General features: G+C 35.6%; 1 protein-coding gene across 1 annotated transcript in view; it reads right to left on the bottom strand.

Moving 5' to 3' along the window:
- SEMA3E (semaphorin 3E) overlaps positions 1–18,939 on the bottom strand; it is a 241,595-nt gene that overhangs the window by 100,689 nt on the left and 121,967 nt on the right. The window contains exons 2-3 of the mRNA XM_004602144.2: positions 16,944–17,104; positions 1,286–1,345 (exon numbers count right to left, since the gene is read on the bottom strand). Coding sequence (XP_004602201.1) covers positions 1,286–1,345; positions 16,944–17,104 — 221 coding nt within the window. The remainder of the gene's footprint in view (positions 1–1,285; positions 1,346–16,943; positions 17,105–18,939) is intronic.

Below are 18,939 nucleotides of genomic sequence, written 5' to 3'. Positions count from 1 at the left end.
TGGTGGTGGGGGCATTGCAGGAGGGATTTGGGAATATTGGTGGTGGGAAATATACACTGATAGAGGGATGGATTTTGGAACATTGTATGACCAAAACTGATTGCAAAAGCTTTGTAACTATATCTCACATGATTTAATTAAAAAAAATTTTAAAGATGTGCATTCCCTACTATAGAGACATGCATGGTATGATCAGCCAGCTACAACTAGAATGTGGAAGAATTTCATTCAAGTTTAAGTGTGTGAGGAACCTTGTTAGAGCTGTTCCTGAAGCACGGACTTATTTACTCAGACACTGTAGGGAATTATGTAAGAAGAAAAGAAAAGAAAAGAAAAGAAAAGAAAAGAAAAGAAAAGAAAAGAAAAGAAAAGAAAAGAAAAGAAAAGGAAAGAAAAGGAAAGAAAAGGAAAGAAAAGAAAAAATGAAAGAAAAGAAAAGAAATATTGACTCTGTAAGTATGCGAGACCCTGATATTATTGCAGAATACAGAAAACATGTTTATCGCCCTTGCCTTCTATCTTTTATTTCCCCCATTTTGTTTCTTTATTAATGTTTTATTGAGGCAAAATTAAATTTCAGAAGAAATGTGCTTAGATTTTTCTTTTTTCTTTTTTACTTTGTTTTTTTTGGGTCATACCTGGCAATGTATAGGGGCTACTCCTGGCTCATGCACTCAGGAATTACTCCTGGCGGTGCTTGGGGGATCATACGGGATGCTGGGAATCGAACCCAGGTCGGGCATGTGCAAGGTGAACACCCTACTAGCTGTGCTATCTCTCCAGGCCTCTAGATTTTTCTTAAATTAAAAAATAAAACTACGTGAGGAGTCAAAGTTATAGTAGGGTCTTGGTTTACATATGGTCAACCCGGGTTCAATCCCAGAATCACATATAGTATCCTAATCACCACCAGGAGTAATTCCTGACTGCAGAGCCAGGAGTAATCCCTAAGCATTGCCAGGTGCAGTCCAAAACAAAAAATAAAACATAACACTACCTGAAATTATTTTTCCCCAAATATATAGAAATAAATGTTAGAATTAAAATTTATATTAATTCTGAGTTGATTAAAATGTAATAAATCACATCAACTGCATTTGAGTCTATATTGAAATCAATTTAAATATTTACATGCATATATGTGCATACTGGATATGGATAGACAAATTTTTATGAGCTAAATTTCACCTGTACTTTTTAAGCATAAATAAAGGGGTTTTAGTCCCTTGTGATTAACCAAGAACATAAATGATGATTTGTTTCATTTATAAGGAGTAATACTCACTGCATCTTTTCCTTTCATTATGCATTCTTCAATTTTTAGTGCTGTGCTAGGCCAGTGTATCTGAAACAAAAGATAACACACTTTAATATGATGAATAAAAAATTACAATGAAAAAACATTTTTCCTGCAATTCTAAATATTTTCATTTTGTTTAATTTTGGGGGAAGATAAAATGAAACTTTATCTTCTTCACATCATTACTTGCCTAATTAAGGCACGTATTTTTGAGGTCTAGTTCATGTTTACCACTTTTTTAAAAAATCCCTATGAGGGTTAGAGAAGTAATACAGCACATAAGGAATTTACCTTAGACTTGGCCAGGCCAGGTTCAATTCCTGGCATTCCATATGGGTCCTAACCTTTGTCAGGAGTTATTCCTGAGTCCCGTATCAGAATTAAACCCTAAGGAGGCAGGTGTGACCCAAAACCAACCAAAAATTGCCTTGAAGGCTCCCATCAAACCTCAGAGTCTTAGAAACTGCTCAACCTTCAAATACTCCTGTCCTGCACATAACCTGCTGTCCAGTATTCCTCCTGGTCTGAAGCGCTGCCTCTCCACTGCCAGCACCAACTGGAGCCCCTATACTTTTACCTCTCAGCATGGAGCATGGTGAGTGGGGATTCAGTAACACAATATTTCCTACTGGGGAAGGATTTGTCCTGTGAAAGGATTATGGGGAAAATGACATAAAGCATTTATCTATAACATATCACCTATTAATATGCCACAGAAGCCTTTCTTTATTTCTTCAAATGTTTACCTCCACCAGTTTTCTATTAAATTTCAGAAATTTTTAATTATACTTTCAAGTCTGTTGTAATTCTTCTCTGAAAAGAGATGAAGCACTAAACATTCCTCAGTAATGATTTACTGTGCTGAGAACAAAGGGAGAAATCAATCAATATGTACTAAGCCCGTAATTTTTTTCACCATAAAGTATTTTTAATGAAAGAAACTTCTCTCTTGCTTTTATTTTGTCATATTGCTCTGTTCTCTTTTTTGTTAAAATAATAGATTTAATCTATGTGTCGGAATGTGATATTTACTTTAGCTTTTTTTCCTTTCAGTTGCTTTACAAAGTCATCAGTAGAGGCTTACATTAGTTATGCTGTTCAACTCATGGCTCATTACAATCAATTGATCTAGAATGGTCCCTCTCTTGTATTCAAAATATATATTTCACCCCTCACCCCTGTGTGATCATTCAGAAGACAATCATTACAATTTAAATGTTCTTATTTGTTTATATGTATCTATGTCATGCATATACTGTTGTTTCTTTGTGCAAATTTAAATATTTCTCTAAATGGTATTTTATAAATTTACATGAAGCTTTTCTATTATTTTCTCTTTTTTACCAATGACAGTTTTTAAGATCCCCACACGTGGTATGCATACATAAATAATTGCTTTGTAAAATTTAGGGTAAGGCCTTTTACACTTTTTTTATCTTTTCATCAGTGACAGTTATCAAGGTTTCCTCCAAATTCCTACAAAGTCAAACATTGGCACATCTTTGTACATGTTGTATTAGGAGTGGAAAAAAATATCATTATTGTATAATAGGAGCAGATTTACTCCATAGACATATAATCTGTTAATGTAGTAAATAAGTACTCTTTAGAATACAATAGGTTAATACTCTACCTGCACTGCTATATATCCTCATTCCCTCACTTGTCTTTACCACCTTTTCAAATTTTTGTATGAATCACTTTGGTTTCAATATCCAATTTAATGCGGATTGCAAATCAATCAAATATAGTAATAGTTAGGGTGTTTCTTTTTTTCTTTTTTTTTTTTTTGGCGGGGGGAGTCACACCCAGCGATGCACAGGGCTTACTCCTGGCTCATGCACTCAGTAATTACTCATTGTAGTGCTCGGGGGACCACATGGGATGCTGAGAATCAAACCCGGGTTGGCCTCCTGCAAGGCAAACATCCTACCTGCTGTGCTATCGCTCCAACCCCTAGGGTGTTTCTTTTTAAGAGCTCATACTTCTTTGCTCAGTCCTACAACATAGCAGATCTAAGGGCTGTGATTCATTTGAATAACCAAAGCAACTGGTAAGGTTCCAAAAGCTGCCTGTGCCTCATAATCTTCAACTCTATAGTAATAGTTTATCCTCACATCTGCTGGATCAATCACCTTTCCCCCAAAATCTTGGAAAATATACTGTTAACAATATCATATTAATAATTACAAATTATCTCTTTTCTCTCCAATCTCTTTGGCCAAATGGAGCTAGACTAAGCCACACATCTCCACAATTAATTTCTAAGTTCAAGTTACAACTTTGGAAACTTCAGAGGCAAGTAGCCTCGGTTTTTCAAGATGGTAGTTGGTAGTAATATTTCTGTAAATACTTCTTCCTCCCCCCTCTGCACACACATACCTTGAAGCTCAAAAGTTCTCAAATTCTGGATTGGAGGAAAAAAGATGCAGTTTCCTGCAACTAGAGTAATTATTTTCTCTCATTAAACTTTATTGCCAGGCCTATGCCTGTAAACCAGACCCATTCTATATGAGTCTTTTATTATCTATTAAATCTAGATTATCAAAACTAAATGTAGAAGTTATTAATTGGAAGGGCTTTGTTTTTTTTAGTAATCACAGTTTAACTATTTTCATAGTATTAGTCAAGCTTCAAAAATATATATTTTTAATAAAATTCTAGAGTTCTTGTTTCTTTAGGAAAATATCAAAACAACTAAAGACAACAGATACATATTCCTATGTGGCAAAACTCCTTTGGGAACTGATAGTCTTACTTTAATAGAACAAGCACTCTGAATTGCTTCAGACTTCCTTTTTAACAAAAGCTGCCTCTATAGGCAATTTAGTTTTCAATATCTGAAATAAATGTTTGAACCACAACCACGGTGAAAATTTAAGTTTAGTTTTGTGATGCTGAACCCATTTTAAAAAATCAGGTTGGACATACAAATCCTTAAAAAAATCAGGTTGAACATACAAATGTTATAAGAGATAAAAAATGCTATTAGAGAGTTAAATTTAACATATTATGTAGTCAAGTCCATATCTTAATATTTTAATAATATTAGACATTTTTAAAAGTTTTAACAGTAGCATTTTATTATCATATTTATATGATTAAAATTATTATCATAGGTATAAGCACTCTATTACTTGAACTGCATGTAATACCTTTGCTAAGAATTAGTGTGATGCTCCCCAAGTTATTTCTCTAACAATACTCACCATCAGATATTATTTTGCTTTCATAATACAGCATATAAACTCTTATATGAAAACACATGAGCTTATTTTTTCACTTTTTTTTTCTTTTTGGGTCACACCTGCCGATGCACAGGGGTTACTCCTGGCTTTGCACTCAAGAATTACTCCTGGCGGTGCTCTCAAGGGACCATATGGGATGCTGAGAATCAAACCCAAGTCAGCGGTATACAAGGCAAATGCTCTACCCGATTTACTATCGCTCCAACCCCCTATTTTTTCATGTTTTAACCAATAACAAAGATAAAATTGAAAGAGGGAATATATATGAAAACTAAAGATATAGTCAAGAGAACACATATAATACTTGGATTAATGTTCTTGATTATAGTTATGATTAGATCAACGGGTTATGTATAACTCAGGAAAGGTATTCTAGAAATGCATCAACATAAGTTTTGGCTGGAGGTTTGCACCAACCTGAAGAAAGTTATACAACAGCAGTATAGAGCCAATATAGAGTATAGATCCTGAAACATGACATATATAATATATATGCAAATTGATTTTAGAATTGTCTATTGTTGGTAAGGATTTTATTCCTGCTGCTCGAATAAATTAAAGGAATTACCTCTTTAATTCACAATAACTTTTAAGAATAAACACATTCAATTTTTTCATTTTTAAATTAAAAACTGGCATTTACAAAGTTATTGATAATGCATTTAAGGCATATGATTCTTTCAAAACCAATCCCACTACCAGTGTCAATGTCCCCCCACCAGTGTTCCTATATTCCCACTTTACCCTTCAAACCCTTTCCCAGTCCCTGTAATGTGCTTGGCATTTTAACTTGACAGGCACATCACAAAGTTTCATTGTTTGCATCTTAGATATCAGGTTTCCAGTTTTGTTGAGTCTGTGTTTTGGATACAGGGCTATACAACTCACTCATGTCACCAGTATAACTGAAGCCCTGATGCATGATCATCCATTACTTCCCATTTTCTTTTCCCCCCCTTTAATTTCCTTCCTTCTCTGTTCTTCTCTCTGAACACTGGAGTCAAGGATGAACTTGACATCCCCCTTTTACTACAGTACATTTACTCCTCCAGTTATTATGTATACCACAGATAAGTGAGCAAAAACTTGTATCACTTGTATCACTGGTCTTCCCATTGATCTTTGATTTGCTTGAGTGGGTGCCAGTAATGTCTCCATTTGTCCCTATTGAGTGCTAGTGTAGCCCAATGATATCTGCTCGCTCCAGGAACAGGAAGAGCCTCAAATCATTCATTTAGGGTTTTGACGAAGAAGTCTGACCATCTCATTGATGTGTGACCATGTGGTCCTTTGACTTTCCATGGAATCCAGTCGGTAACTGCTCTAGTCCAGCGGTCGTCTCTGAATGATAGTACATGTCTGGCCCATCTGATTTTTGATGTCTTGGCAAACAAGACAGCATCCCTGATTCTTGACCATCGATGGAGGTTGGGATTTCAGATTCCTTCTCTCGCATGAGTGAGATGTGATACTCCTAGCATAGCTCTTTCGATTCTTCTTTGGGATACCTGAATAGCGTTCTCATCCTGTTTGCATAGGGCCCAGGTCTCTGAGGCGTACATTATAGTGGAGGAAGAACAGTGGAATCAAAAAGATGTGCTTGGAGTTGGAGGTCCTTCATCCTCTTAACCACCTCTTCGACGCTCTTGAAGGTGTTCCACATGGCTCTCTTCCTCCTGTGCAGTTCTGGCACCAAGTCATTCCTCATGTTGAGTTCTCGACCCAGGTACACATAACTGTTGCATTTGGAGATGTTTGTTTCATTGAAAGCAAATGGAGTGTCAGGGACTAGTTCGTTTTTCATGAGCATTGTCTTGTTGAGGTTCAGCTGCAGTCCGACCTTTCCAAACTCGCGGTCGAAGTCAGCCAGTATTTGTGCCGCTTGGAAAATGTTTGGCGTTATGAGAACAATGTCATCAGCAAAGCAGAGGCAGTGTAGTTGCCGACCATCTATCTTCACTCCCATTCCTTCCCATTCCAGTCATCGCATGATGTTCTCAAGGGTAGCACTGAAGAGTTTCGGTGAAGTGATATCGCCCATTCGAACCCCTCTCGAGAACTTCAACAATCACTTCCTTGTAGAATGGTGAGATTCTGGTGGTGAATTCAGGTAATACAGATAAAGGAGGATCTTGTACTGAGTTTGAATGCCCTGTTTGGACAGGGCTTCGATGCCCGCTTCAGTCTCAACAGAATAGAAGGCCTTCTTTAAGTTGATGAACATTAGACAGAGTGGCATCTCGAACTCTCAAGAAACTTCAATGAGTTTGGTCACTGTGTGGATATGGTCGATCGTGCTGAATCCTTTTCGGAACCCGGCAATGTGAGCAATGTGCAAATTAATTTACACATTTAATTCATTAGATTCAGGGAAATTTCTAGAATATCAGTACAACTTACTTTTATTTTTTATCATAAAACATGATGATTTTAAACCATGTTTCTACAACTTCAAAGTGCTAGAAAACTTAATCCGATTTTTTTGATCAATATAGTAAGTCCAGCTCTTCAATGCTGAAATAGTACTCAACTCAGTAAAACAACCTGAACATATCTTGTATTCCCTTAAATCATTGCTTCTTAATGATTATTTCCAGAAATACCTGCATACACTATTTGGGGGAGCAATTCACTATAGCACATCTATTTACAGTCTGAGCCCAGTGGGACTTGAGAAACAGCAGTTAAGAGGACAGGAAAGCTCAATTTGCCTGCTATGCTCTAAGTAACAGATTCTCTTGTCAGATCCAGAAGTTTCAAGTCAACTTCAACATTTACAAACTGTGGCGGTATTTAAATAATTGTTCTTGCAAAATCCCTTCAAGTAAAATCACTGTTCCTATAAAAAGAGAGGTAAAATATTCATCCTTCACGGTTCTTGACAAAAAAAATATACTATGCAGTATGATGTTTAAGATGATGAAAAGCTTTTAAAATGTTGTCAGAATGTGAATGTTTTATAGTAACAAACCTATGTTGATTACTCTGAATAAAACAATTCTGTGTGTGTCTGTGTGTGTGTGTGTGTGTGTGTGTGTGTGTGTGTGTGGTGGGGGGTGGGGGGTTGGTGGACCCAGCTATGCTCAGAGGTAACTCAGGTTCTGCATTCAGGAATTTCTTCTGACAGTGCCTGGGGACCATATGGAATGGTAGGGATTGAACCGGGTTGGCCCTATGCAAGGCAAGCCCCATACCTGCTGTACTATCTCTCTATCCCTGGACAAAATCATTCTTTCATCTAAGATTTGCAGCAAAACCATTCCTGTTATCTTTTTAACAAGGTACTTCTCTATCCTTTGATGTTCTCTGTTACTCTTACTACTTTAACTTAGGACAGTAGTGGCTGTGCATTGGACTTTTATTCTCTTATAACAGAAAGTTACACAGAACAAGACTACAACTTATTTCCACACCCCTACCAATGTCTACTTGGCAATATGCCTTAAACTCAGTCATTGTTTATTTAGTGTCTGCTGATTGATTTGAAACAACCAGCAAACCTTTATTAAACATTGTAAAGTCAATCTACTAGTGGGTTGACTGTGAAGGTTGAAGAGTATGCCTCATGAAATGGAATTTCTGTAATCATTGTGCAAGATATGAAAAGAGCAATCATATTTAGTTTGAGTAAGAAATCTTGTAGGAAGTTAGCATAACGAGGCATGACAGACTGATAGGATCTGAGGCAGCCAAAACAATCTTACCCAAGTGAGTATGGATAGATGGAAGGAAGAAAGACAGAAGATTAATTTGCGGCACTGACAAAGTAAAGTTCAACATATGGGAACTCTCCCAAAGAAACAATTAATTATAAATTTACTATAGTTTCATTAGTGTTGATTTGGTTTGTTTTATTAAGAAAGTTTAACAGTCTCAGACCACACTGAAATATTCACTCAGGTGAGAAAATATGATATAGAAAGATCTCACTGGAAATGCAAAGTTTTTTAAAAAAATCATCATGTATAATTATTTGCCAAGATAATAAGGAAAATGAACTCTTCATTTATTTTGGCAGTTGGTATGTCTTTTGATGCTGGTCTAGAGCTTATCACCAGCAAAAACCCATAAAATTAAGTCATGTGTTCTGCAGAAAACATTTTCAAGGGCAGTTAAACCACAGGGTTTAATGCTACTTTCAAATTTTCTATATAAAAAAAAGTTACAAAAAGTAAAAGGTTAAAGACACATCATTTCATTACAAGATTCTTACAATATAATTTAATTATCACTATGAACATTAGAAGGCCATTTATTCCCCTTGCTTATCTGAACGAGGGAAAATAAAAGAAAAATTAAATTACAAATCACTTTTTTTCTTGGACTTCCAACAGAGTTGCATGATTATACCAGGTTTATGGATTTACAGATTTATTGTTATGAGATAATATAACATTCAGATTTAGGGAGTGAAAGCAAATGAACAAAAAATAAAATAATTGTCTAGAAAAAATTTCCCTTTTACTACATTTTCATACGGTCCAGCTTATTTATCTCTCCAAATGGAGTATATTTAAGTACTATGACACTATTACAACTATCTAATTTTTCTTTCTAACTCTATTATTCTTATAAAAGTGTTTTCTATTTCTGTTTTCCTTTTATGTATGTTTCCTCTATAATGCCAATGTATATTACTTATACCCTATAGATATCATTAGAGCCAAGAAATTTAATTTGAATATAACACATTTAAAAAAAACCTAATGGTTTCTTAATAGTAGCCTTTAACCTGACACATCTTTCATGTTTATGCCTTTAATCTTATAATAATTACTATCATTATTCAAGTAGTTAATATGCCAAAATTATAATCTTTTGAACTATACACAAAATTTGTGCATGAAGTGTTTTTAGACTTTTTTGTTTGTTTGCTTTTGCTCCCTAAATCTGAATATTATATTATAACAATGAATCTGCATATCCATTATCCCAGTATAATCATGAGCTCTATTGGGAATCCAGAAAAAAAGTATTTTGCAGTTTAAGTTTTAAATGTTAAAAACCATTTGAACTAGAATACTTTTCTAACCATATGAATATTATTGGCCTGATGCATGTTCTTTTAATGAATAAAATGCATTCAATTTTATTATAAATGTGAAATGGCTTCTGCTGTTTAGATGTGAAGTTGACTTCAATACTTAAAGGTGAAAATATATGAAAATATATATGTAGTTTAGAAAAAGTATGTATATTTTATAAACAAAAGTGTCTAACATGTATACCTTCAGATATCAAATTAAATTGCATAATTTGATAATTAAAATTTATTCAAAGCATAGTAGTGAGAATAATTGCAGGGCAAGAAAAAAATGATTTGGAAACTGAAGAAGAAGTCTGGACAAACGTTTCTTAAACTGAAAGTTTATTATTAAACATGGACTATACGGAACGCAAATATAGAATAGTCAATGAACCCCTCAAATACTTTAATTAAATAAATATATCCCATTGTATTTTTTCATGGAATGGAAAAGAGAACATATTTCACTCCTATAACTAGAATATTTTGCTTTATTTTTTTTTAAGGAAGACTTAGTAATTGTCAAATAAATGAGGACTAAGTAGAGCTATAGACAGAATACAGATAAAATGATCTCTTGTGACTAAGGAAAGACTTAGGACTCACCCTTTCCCATAAGTAAACAGGATGAAAAAGTTCCTACTCAGGCTGGTCATCAACAATGAACTGTTTCACTAGTTCTAACCATTGCTCATAAAGAAGAGCAATGTGAAGAAAATGAGAACCAAGGGGAAATACCTCACAACACAAAGGCACGATGATTGAAAGGCACAATGAAGACCAATTTGGGAACCTGAACTTGACACCTGGTTCTCAACCTCAGCGGTGTGCTGCAGTGGAAAGAACATTGACCTCTATGACTTAAGACCTGGTTTTAAATTCTAGTTGCTACTTAAGGTTCTCATAGCTCTAGTCTTCTCTCCCTTTTATTTATCCACATGCTGCTGCTAAAGTAATCATACTATTCTAATTATGCAATACATCTTCCCAGAATCCCCCACTGACTTTTTCATTTCCTAGCAGATTAAGGCTCAAGAACAGAGTAGAAAATCTTCACCAGGATCTGCTTTCAACTGTGTTTCCATCAATGACTCTCCCATTATACTCTGTCCCAATCCACATGCTCCTACCTCACCTATGTACAAGAATATGAGTCACTATTTCAAACCACTGTAAAATATCTGCTCTTCACCCTGTTCACTCTGTCCCTATTACCACGGTATATGAATCAAAATCAAAACTATCTTTCTCAGGAACTACCAGTTTTTATATTCTCTCTTATAATTTTATTTAGATCTTCATACATATTTTGTTTTTTGATCTCCACCCAGTAGTTCTCAGAGGCTGCTCCCAGCTCAGTGCTCCAGAAGAGTCTGGTGACTCTTCACAGTGCTAGGTGACCGAACAGTGCTAAGGATGATCCCACCCTCTCACATATTAGGCTTGCCCTACAGCCCTGTGAACTATGTCCCTGACCCTGGTCCTTTATTGTACTTCTATTCAAATTGTGGTATTTCTGTATATGGATTACACTACAAATATTCTGAGATAGGGATCAATTTATCTACTTTGAGTTACTTATCTTCAAAAATATTTCTAGAACTTATTTGAGTAGCTCGTGTTGTATTCTCATACCTCACTTAAAAATAGCAGCATTGGGGCTAGAGTGATAGCACAGCGGGTAGGGTATTTCCCTTCCATGCGGCCAACCCTGGTTCGATTCCCAGCATCCCATATGGTCCCCTGAGCACCACCAGGAGTTAATTTCTGAGTGTATGAGCCAGGAGTAACCCGTGTGCATCGCCGGGTATGACACAAAAAGAAAAAAAAAAGCAGCAGCATCAATGTCAAATTTATAAGTAAGATTAATAGCAAACATACTAATATTGGACTGAAGTGAGAGCACAGTGGGTAGGGCATTTGCCTTGGATGCAGTGAACCTGGGTTTGATTCTTTTGTCCCTCTAGGAGAGCCTAGCAAGCTACTGAGAGTATCCAGCTTGCATGGCAGAGCCTGGCAAGCTCCCCATCGAATATTCAATATGCCAAAAGCAGTAACAACAAGTATCACAATGGAGACATTACTGGTGCCCGCTCCAGCAAATTGATGAACAATGGAACGACAGTGCTACAGTGCTAATAAAATTTAAATCGCTGGACTGCTAGTGAGTGTCTGACTTCTTTGTGACTCTTAGGGGATCTTAAAAATTTGGAAATTTATGTTGAGTTAATTTATGTCATATTATATATATTTGAGATCCACCAAATTGTATATACATATATATCATATTCCATAATAATTAAGATTTGGGGCTGAAGAAATAGCACTTGCCTTGCATGAGGCCAACTTGAGTTGGAACCCCATATGGGCCCCTGAGGCCTGTCATCCCTGAGAAGAAAGGCAGGAATATATTCTGATTATACCCAGGTATGGCCCCAAACCAAACAAACAATAAAAGAAATTAAACTTGGATGCAGAGAAGTTCTTCAATTTAACCATTTGTATAGAAACTTTCATTCATTTTTTTGCTAAATGGACCCCTGAAGCTTCAATGACTATGTACTACTCATTTCTATTATAGCTTCCCAAAAAGCAATTCATAAAATCTCATCACTCTCAGCTCTCCTAACCTTATGTAGTCTTTATAGGTCATTTCCTTTCCTTTATAGAAGCCTGTCTTTCCAGGGTGATAGCTCTTAGGGAACAATTAGGCCAGCACTGTAAAAAGGATAAGTACGTGCTTCAATTCCCCCTACTCTAAAGGAATCACATGAAAGTGGGAAGCTGCTGTCTCTTGGCCTTCATTCCACGTATGTAATGAAGCTTGGGAAAATATTATGGCCATTTTGTGCACTTAAGAGTTACCTGGAAAATTGACATAATGGTAGTCTCAGGAACCTACTTCATGACATTCACATGATCCTGGTTCAAGGGACCAATTTAAGGACGATTCTTTAACAAAAAGAATTCTTTAATGTTTCTTTAATGTAAAGACTATTCAACGTTTCTAACCTTCTGATGTGTCATTTGAAATTCACATACACAAGGTAATTTTAGTTTGTTGGGCTGCCTAATAAAATACCACAATCTGGTGGTTTAATTACAAAGTTTAAACTTTGGACTGGAGAAGTTATATAGGATTTAAGGCACTTCCCTCTCAAGCAACTGACTCCTGTTCGATTCTGGCACTGGCAGGACATATTGTCCCCTTGGTACCACCAGGAATAAGCACTGAGCACCACCAGATGCGGCCCCCAAACAAAACAGAAATAAACAAAAAAACAAACAAAAACACCCCACAAAAAATATCACAACCCTGTGAATCATTTGATAATAGTTATGGGAGCTGGAAGTATGAGATCAGGGAACTACTGGACTGCCGTGTTCAGAAGACTCCCTTACTGGCTTGCATATAGCTGCCATTTTGCTTGTCCCACTGTTTTTCCTCTCTGTAACTGGTGTCTCCTTTTATATACAAATTTTCTATATTTTAAGGGCAAAAGTGAGAATGGATTAGGCGCACATTAAATTTGTTCAAGGTTATATATATTAGTGATAGTACACAGTCCTTACATGTGTGAGGCCCTAGATTTGTTTCCCAGTGTCAGAAAAATAAAAGTCCCTACCCATTGCATCATTAAATTTAATCACATATTTAAAGACCCTATTTCAAAATACAATTCTTTTAGACACAATATTTTAGGGTTGAGTTTCAACATATGAATTTAGAGAATGACACAGTTAAGTTCATATGCTATGACCCCAATAGTTCAAATTATATATATTTTTTTACAGAAAATTGAAATGTATCTGTGATCTAACAGATAAAAAGAAGAGAGCCTCGTGGAGTGTGTTATGTAGGGAAAGGCCATCAGAGATGGAAGAAAAACAGAAACCACTGAATTTTATTTATTTTTATTTTATGTTAATTTTTTATTAGTGAATCACCATGCGGTACAGTTACAAACTTATGAACTTTTGTGTTTGCATTTCAGTCATACAGTGATTGTTTACCCATCCCTCCACCAGTGTCCATTCTCCTCCACCAATGTTCCCAGTATCCCTCCCACCAACCCCACCCCTCCCCCACCACCCCACCCTACCTCTGCGGGGCAGGGCATTCCCTTTTGTTCTCTCTCCTTTGGGGTGTTGTAGTTTGCTATAGAGGTATTGAGTGGCCATCATGTTCAGTCTATAGTCTACTTTTGACACGCATCTTTCAACCCTAATGGGTCTTCCCAACATCCTGTACTTGGTGTTTCCTTCTCTATCTCAGCTGACTTTTCCCCAGCATGTGAGCTCAGTTTCCAAGCTGTGGGGCAGACATCCTGGTTTTTATCTCTACTACTCTTGGATGTTAGTCTCCCATTCTGTTACTTTATATTCCACATATGAGTGCAATCTTTCTATGTCTATCTCTCTTTCTGACTCATTTCACTTAACATGATATTTTCCATGGTGATCCACTTATATGCAAATTTCATGACTAACAGATGCATAGTATTCCATTGTGTAGATGTACCAAAGAAAACCCACTGAATTTTATTGGAAGGAGGAGATTATGATGTACAAGAGATTTGTATTAAGATATATAATATAAATACTATACATATATATGGCATATAGTGATAATTATTGATAATAGAGAATTTTAGAGAATGATATCAAATATAAAGTATATTTGAAAAATATCAAAATATAACACATGTTCCATTTTTATCATTTTCAAGTGCTACAATTATAGTAAAAAGACAAACAAAAAGGACAAATATGGAGCTGGAGAGAAAGTACAGTGGGTAGGGCATTTGCCTTGCACACAACCCACCCAGCTTTGATCCCTGTACATTCGTAGTCCCCTAAAGCAGCCAGGAAGCCAGAAGTGCAGAACTAGTAGTAATCTGATTGCAATGCTAGGAGTAATCCTTGATCACAACACTGAATGGGGCACCCAAAATCAAAACAAACAAAAGCACAAATAGATATTGAGTGGAGAGTGATAAAAAGTCAAGGAGTGTAAGCAATATTATAAAGATTCTATAAAAAATTAGACTTCGGGTCTGAGAGATAGTATGTAGGCAGGGTTGTTGCCTTGAATAAGACTAAACTTGGATCAATCCCTGGCACTCCCACCAGGAGTGATCCCCAAGGGCAGAGCTAGAAATAAGCCCTGAGCATCACTGGCCATGACCCAAAACAAAGTAATCAAAATCAACAATGACGACAACAAAAACAAAACCCAGAATGGACAAGTGCTGAATGATTTCATGCTCGAGAAATGCTATAAGATTTCAGTTTTTCCTCCAGTCTATCAGGTGAAGGAAATCATTAAACTGAGTTATGATAAAAGCACTTGGAAGTAGGAATACAGTCCCTCTGAAAAAGAGAAGAGGTGTAAGTGTGGGTAGAATTAGTAAAAATGGTCAAAGTTTACAGAATAAATAACAAATTCAAGTAATGAGGGGAAAAGTCTGATAGGAGGAATGGCAGAAAGACTAGAAGAAAATGTAAAGGGAGGGAGGGAACAAAAGTAAATAAATTACAATTTCTAAAGTTGAAAGCCATCCTTAGTGAAAGGTGCCTTTTGTTCCTGCAAGTAGATGAATAAAAGATCAAATCTAGGAGAAAGCTAAGAAAATTTAAGGGGAAGAAATTGCAAATGGTCAGGATTGGAGAGGCTAAGGTAGAAAATATATAAATCTTTGAAAGTTGAATGACACACAACTTCTCAGGAGCTATCATAAAGTTTAATACAATGAAGCAATATCTTCAAATTCTGAGACAAATAATTTCCACTCAACAATATAAAGTAAGTAAAAGAAAGCAGATTATTTCATTTTAGGATTTGTGAGTTTTTAATATTATTTTTAAATATCTTAAAGTCCAAGTTTTTACTTTTGATCCTTCTTTAAGAAGCAAATAGAAGATAAACTTCAATAAAATTTCAGAAAGCAATAGATATAACTTTTGTAACTCAGAAAGCTTAAAAGTACTGAGAATAATGGTGGAATTAAATTCTAGAATGAAAAGAAACACAAAATGAGTATTTTTAATTTAAAATATAAAAACTTGAAACAGATCAAAATCAGTTTCTCAATATATATTTCTCAATATATATTGAGAAATACGTTGAACACTGATAGAGTATGATAAAAAAAGAATGTGAAAGATTAAACTGAAAAATGAGAATTTTAATATAGGTATAAAGGGAAAACAAATAAGGAGTTAAGATAAAATTTTCCAAATTCTTAAAATGTAAATGCTTATTATGCAAATAAAATTTTAGCCATTGTTTAGCAAAATTTATCAAGTAAACTATTACTACTTAACTGTGAAGTAACAGTTATTACTAACAAAAAATTATAGAAAATCTATATGAAAAGGTAGGTATTGCATAGGATGGAATAGTTGCTGATGGAGGTAGTACACAGATTATTAACTATTATGCTGAAAGGAAGATACAATCTTCATCTTCCTTAAAATATGCTGTCTAGATTCAGTGACATCAAGGACAAGCAGAATGCATATCTAAAAACATGGAGGTAAGAGCTAAAGGAAATAACAAAAGAGATTGGAATTATTTTCTGTAGGAAATAGGCATTTGTAGGAAAAATGGCTATTGGTTTTCATCATAATTTTAAATAATAACTTAAAATATGATCATTTATCATTTTGATAAAGAAACAAGTCAATTATAAAAATGGCGTTTTATATATTGATAGACTGATAAAAATTATACAAATGTATGTATGTATCACAAAAATACTATGGTCTAAGTATTTCTACATATCTTGTATAAGGTTGATATAGGTCTGCAAAACATTAAGTTCAATTTATCGTTGCATAAACATATAAAGACTATTCTTTTTCTCATCATAGTTTCCTTCTTTTCCTAAAAACTAGGCAAAGCAAGTTGCATGCTTGCCTATTTTAACATCATACTTCACACCACCAAGTATAAGAAGCAACAGCTTGAATTTGGGCTATTACAACACAAGTACATGGCTTAGGTGTACTGAGATTACATGTCCATATTTTTTCAGGCTGGGTCTTCATTGTAATAAGGCCCAGAGGGACTATTAGTACTTCATCATATTCCTAACCTCACTCTTAGGATATTGGGTGTGGCAACACTCATCATCATGAGAGAGGAATGTTGAAAACACCAGTCATAACTGTAGAGATCATTGATGTAATAGGAAAGTCACAATGATTATAAACTTTTCCCAAAATGGTTTCATATTTACTGAATATATTTTTTCATCCTAGTGGTCAGGATCAATATTTTAAAAAACAAGTAACAGCTATGCAAGAAGAAAGCTCCTACACCCCTTTTCTGTCCCTCCGGAAATATAGATTGATGTTTCCATACCTCTCTATAGTCACTGCTGATTTGTTCCAAGCTGAGGGAATACACAAGGTCTTTGCCTCCCACGAAGAGTCTCTCTTGATATTCATCTAGCAACATTGTCTGGAGATCAAGAAATCCAAATGGGCTACGAAAGACTGATGTTCTGTTTAGATCCAAGAGCTCTGAAATACAATAGAAAATGTAGACTAAACACTAGAGTAAATGTATTAGTTTAATTATAAACAAAGAGCTCTTAAAGTTAAAGCTCAAGGGTAAGCACCTGGCTGGCATGCACAAGGCTCTTTCATCCCTGCATTAAGTGACTCCAGAGCATCTCCTGGGATGGTCCTGGTGACCACTAGCACCACTAGTCACCATCATTATAAAACTGTCTCTAGACAGTATGGCCCCTCGAAAATAAAATGCATTATACAAAAAAAGAGTTTTAAAATATAGTGCAAGTGAGAATAAATACTAATATGCACAAGTGGCTGAGATCTCCAAGCCCGCTCAGATCGGGACTGGGCCTCCTCCATCCAGATCCCCAGTTATCCAGTAGCTTGGCAGTCACACTCACAAACTGCCCCCAGCGCCATGTAATCTCATCAATGACCAAGATCCAGAGATTATAAACAAAGCTCCCAGAAGAGAGCCATGAAAGTTTTCCTGGAGTGAATGGCTGCAAATTTTTATTTTATTTTATTTTTTTCTCCCACACTGCAGAGCCTGGCAAGCTACCCATGACGTATTTGATATGCCGAAAAGTGTAACAACAACGTGCTCTTCATGTTCATGGAGCAAGCAGATGCCATCGGGCTACAGGGATGTAATGACAGGGACAAATGAAGACATTATTGGTGCCCGCTCAAGCAAATCGATAAACAATGAGATGATAGTAATACAGTGACAGTGATGTGCAAATTTAAAATGTTTATAGTTTGTGATCTTAAAATCTCAGCTCATGTTGGGGCCAGAAGATAATATAGTGGTCAGAGACCATGCCCAGCATGCACTCCACTTCTCAATCCCCAGTACCACATGTTTGCCTAAATGTTGTATGATGCAACCCTGGAGGCCCATAAATACTGCTAGAGTGGCCCGAGTAGTATCCAGGACTACAGGACCTGAGCAGCACCATATCCTCAGCGCCTTGCTTTGAGTACCCAGCGTAGTTGTCTGAGAATTGTAATTGGCATCTTTGGGGGTCCTGAGTACCACTTAGGAGGCCCCCCGTCAAAAATATCTCAATTAATCTTAATATGCTAGGTAATAACCTATATTTTAAAATATAAAAATAATATTCAACTTCTACAGTGGGGTGCTTTCTGTGTAAGAAAGTTATTTAACTGTTCTGTATGTGTAAACAAACATTCCAAATTTATAATACATGTTAGTCCATTAAATTTCAATAAGCACAAATGGGAAAAATGCTTTTATATGAAATTGATTCTGAAAGCTATGTCGAAGTGTGGTCAGAGTGGCTAATAAAATGAGGTAACCTGTGGACAGCACTAGGGAAGGCTAATAAAATTGATAAATATCTACATTCTATATTCTACCACAGTAGTTAAGGGTAATTTTCATGCATTCATCCCTATATCAGAAATCAAATTACATCATTTTGCTAACATCTATTTAACTTTAAAAATCAGAATCTAGTCAACTTCTCCTATGTACGTCTGTTTGCTGAAGGTATTTTATTGCATATGGCACTTTACAGATTTGGTTTGGTGAGTGACATATGAATGTCTTTGATGAGAAGAGAGAATACTGCATCCCAAGACAAAACCTTGTATCCTTAGGAATGTCTAGAGAGATCCCTTGGATAATATTGACAAGTTCCAAAATAATTTCATTTTCTAAAAAACAATGCCAACACATTTGTAAGAGACTGTGGGATATTGATGGCCAGAATTCAGACAGCAATATAAATATGACAAAATCTATTTATTTTATTTAACATGCTAACTTAAATATAATATAACACATAGAATTTTGACTAGTCAAATACCATGTA

This window comes from Sorex araneus, chromosome 1 (assembly GCF_027595985.1).
Source record: "Sorex araneus isolate mSorAra2 chromosome 1, mSorAra2.pri, whole genome shotgun sequence".
Lineage (NCBI taxonomy): Eukaryota > Metazoa > Chordata > Mammalia > Eulipotyphla > Soricidae > Sorex > Sorex araneus.
This window is presented reverse-complemented; position numbering and strand designations above follow the sequence as displayed.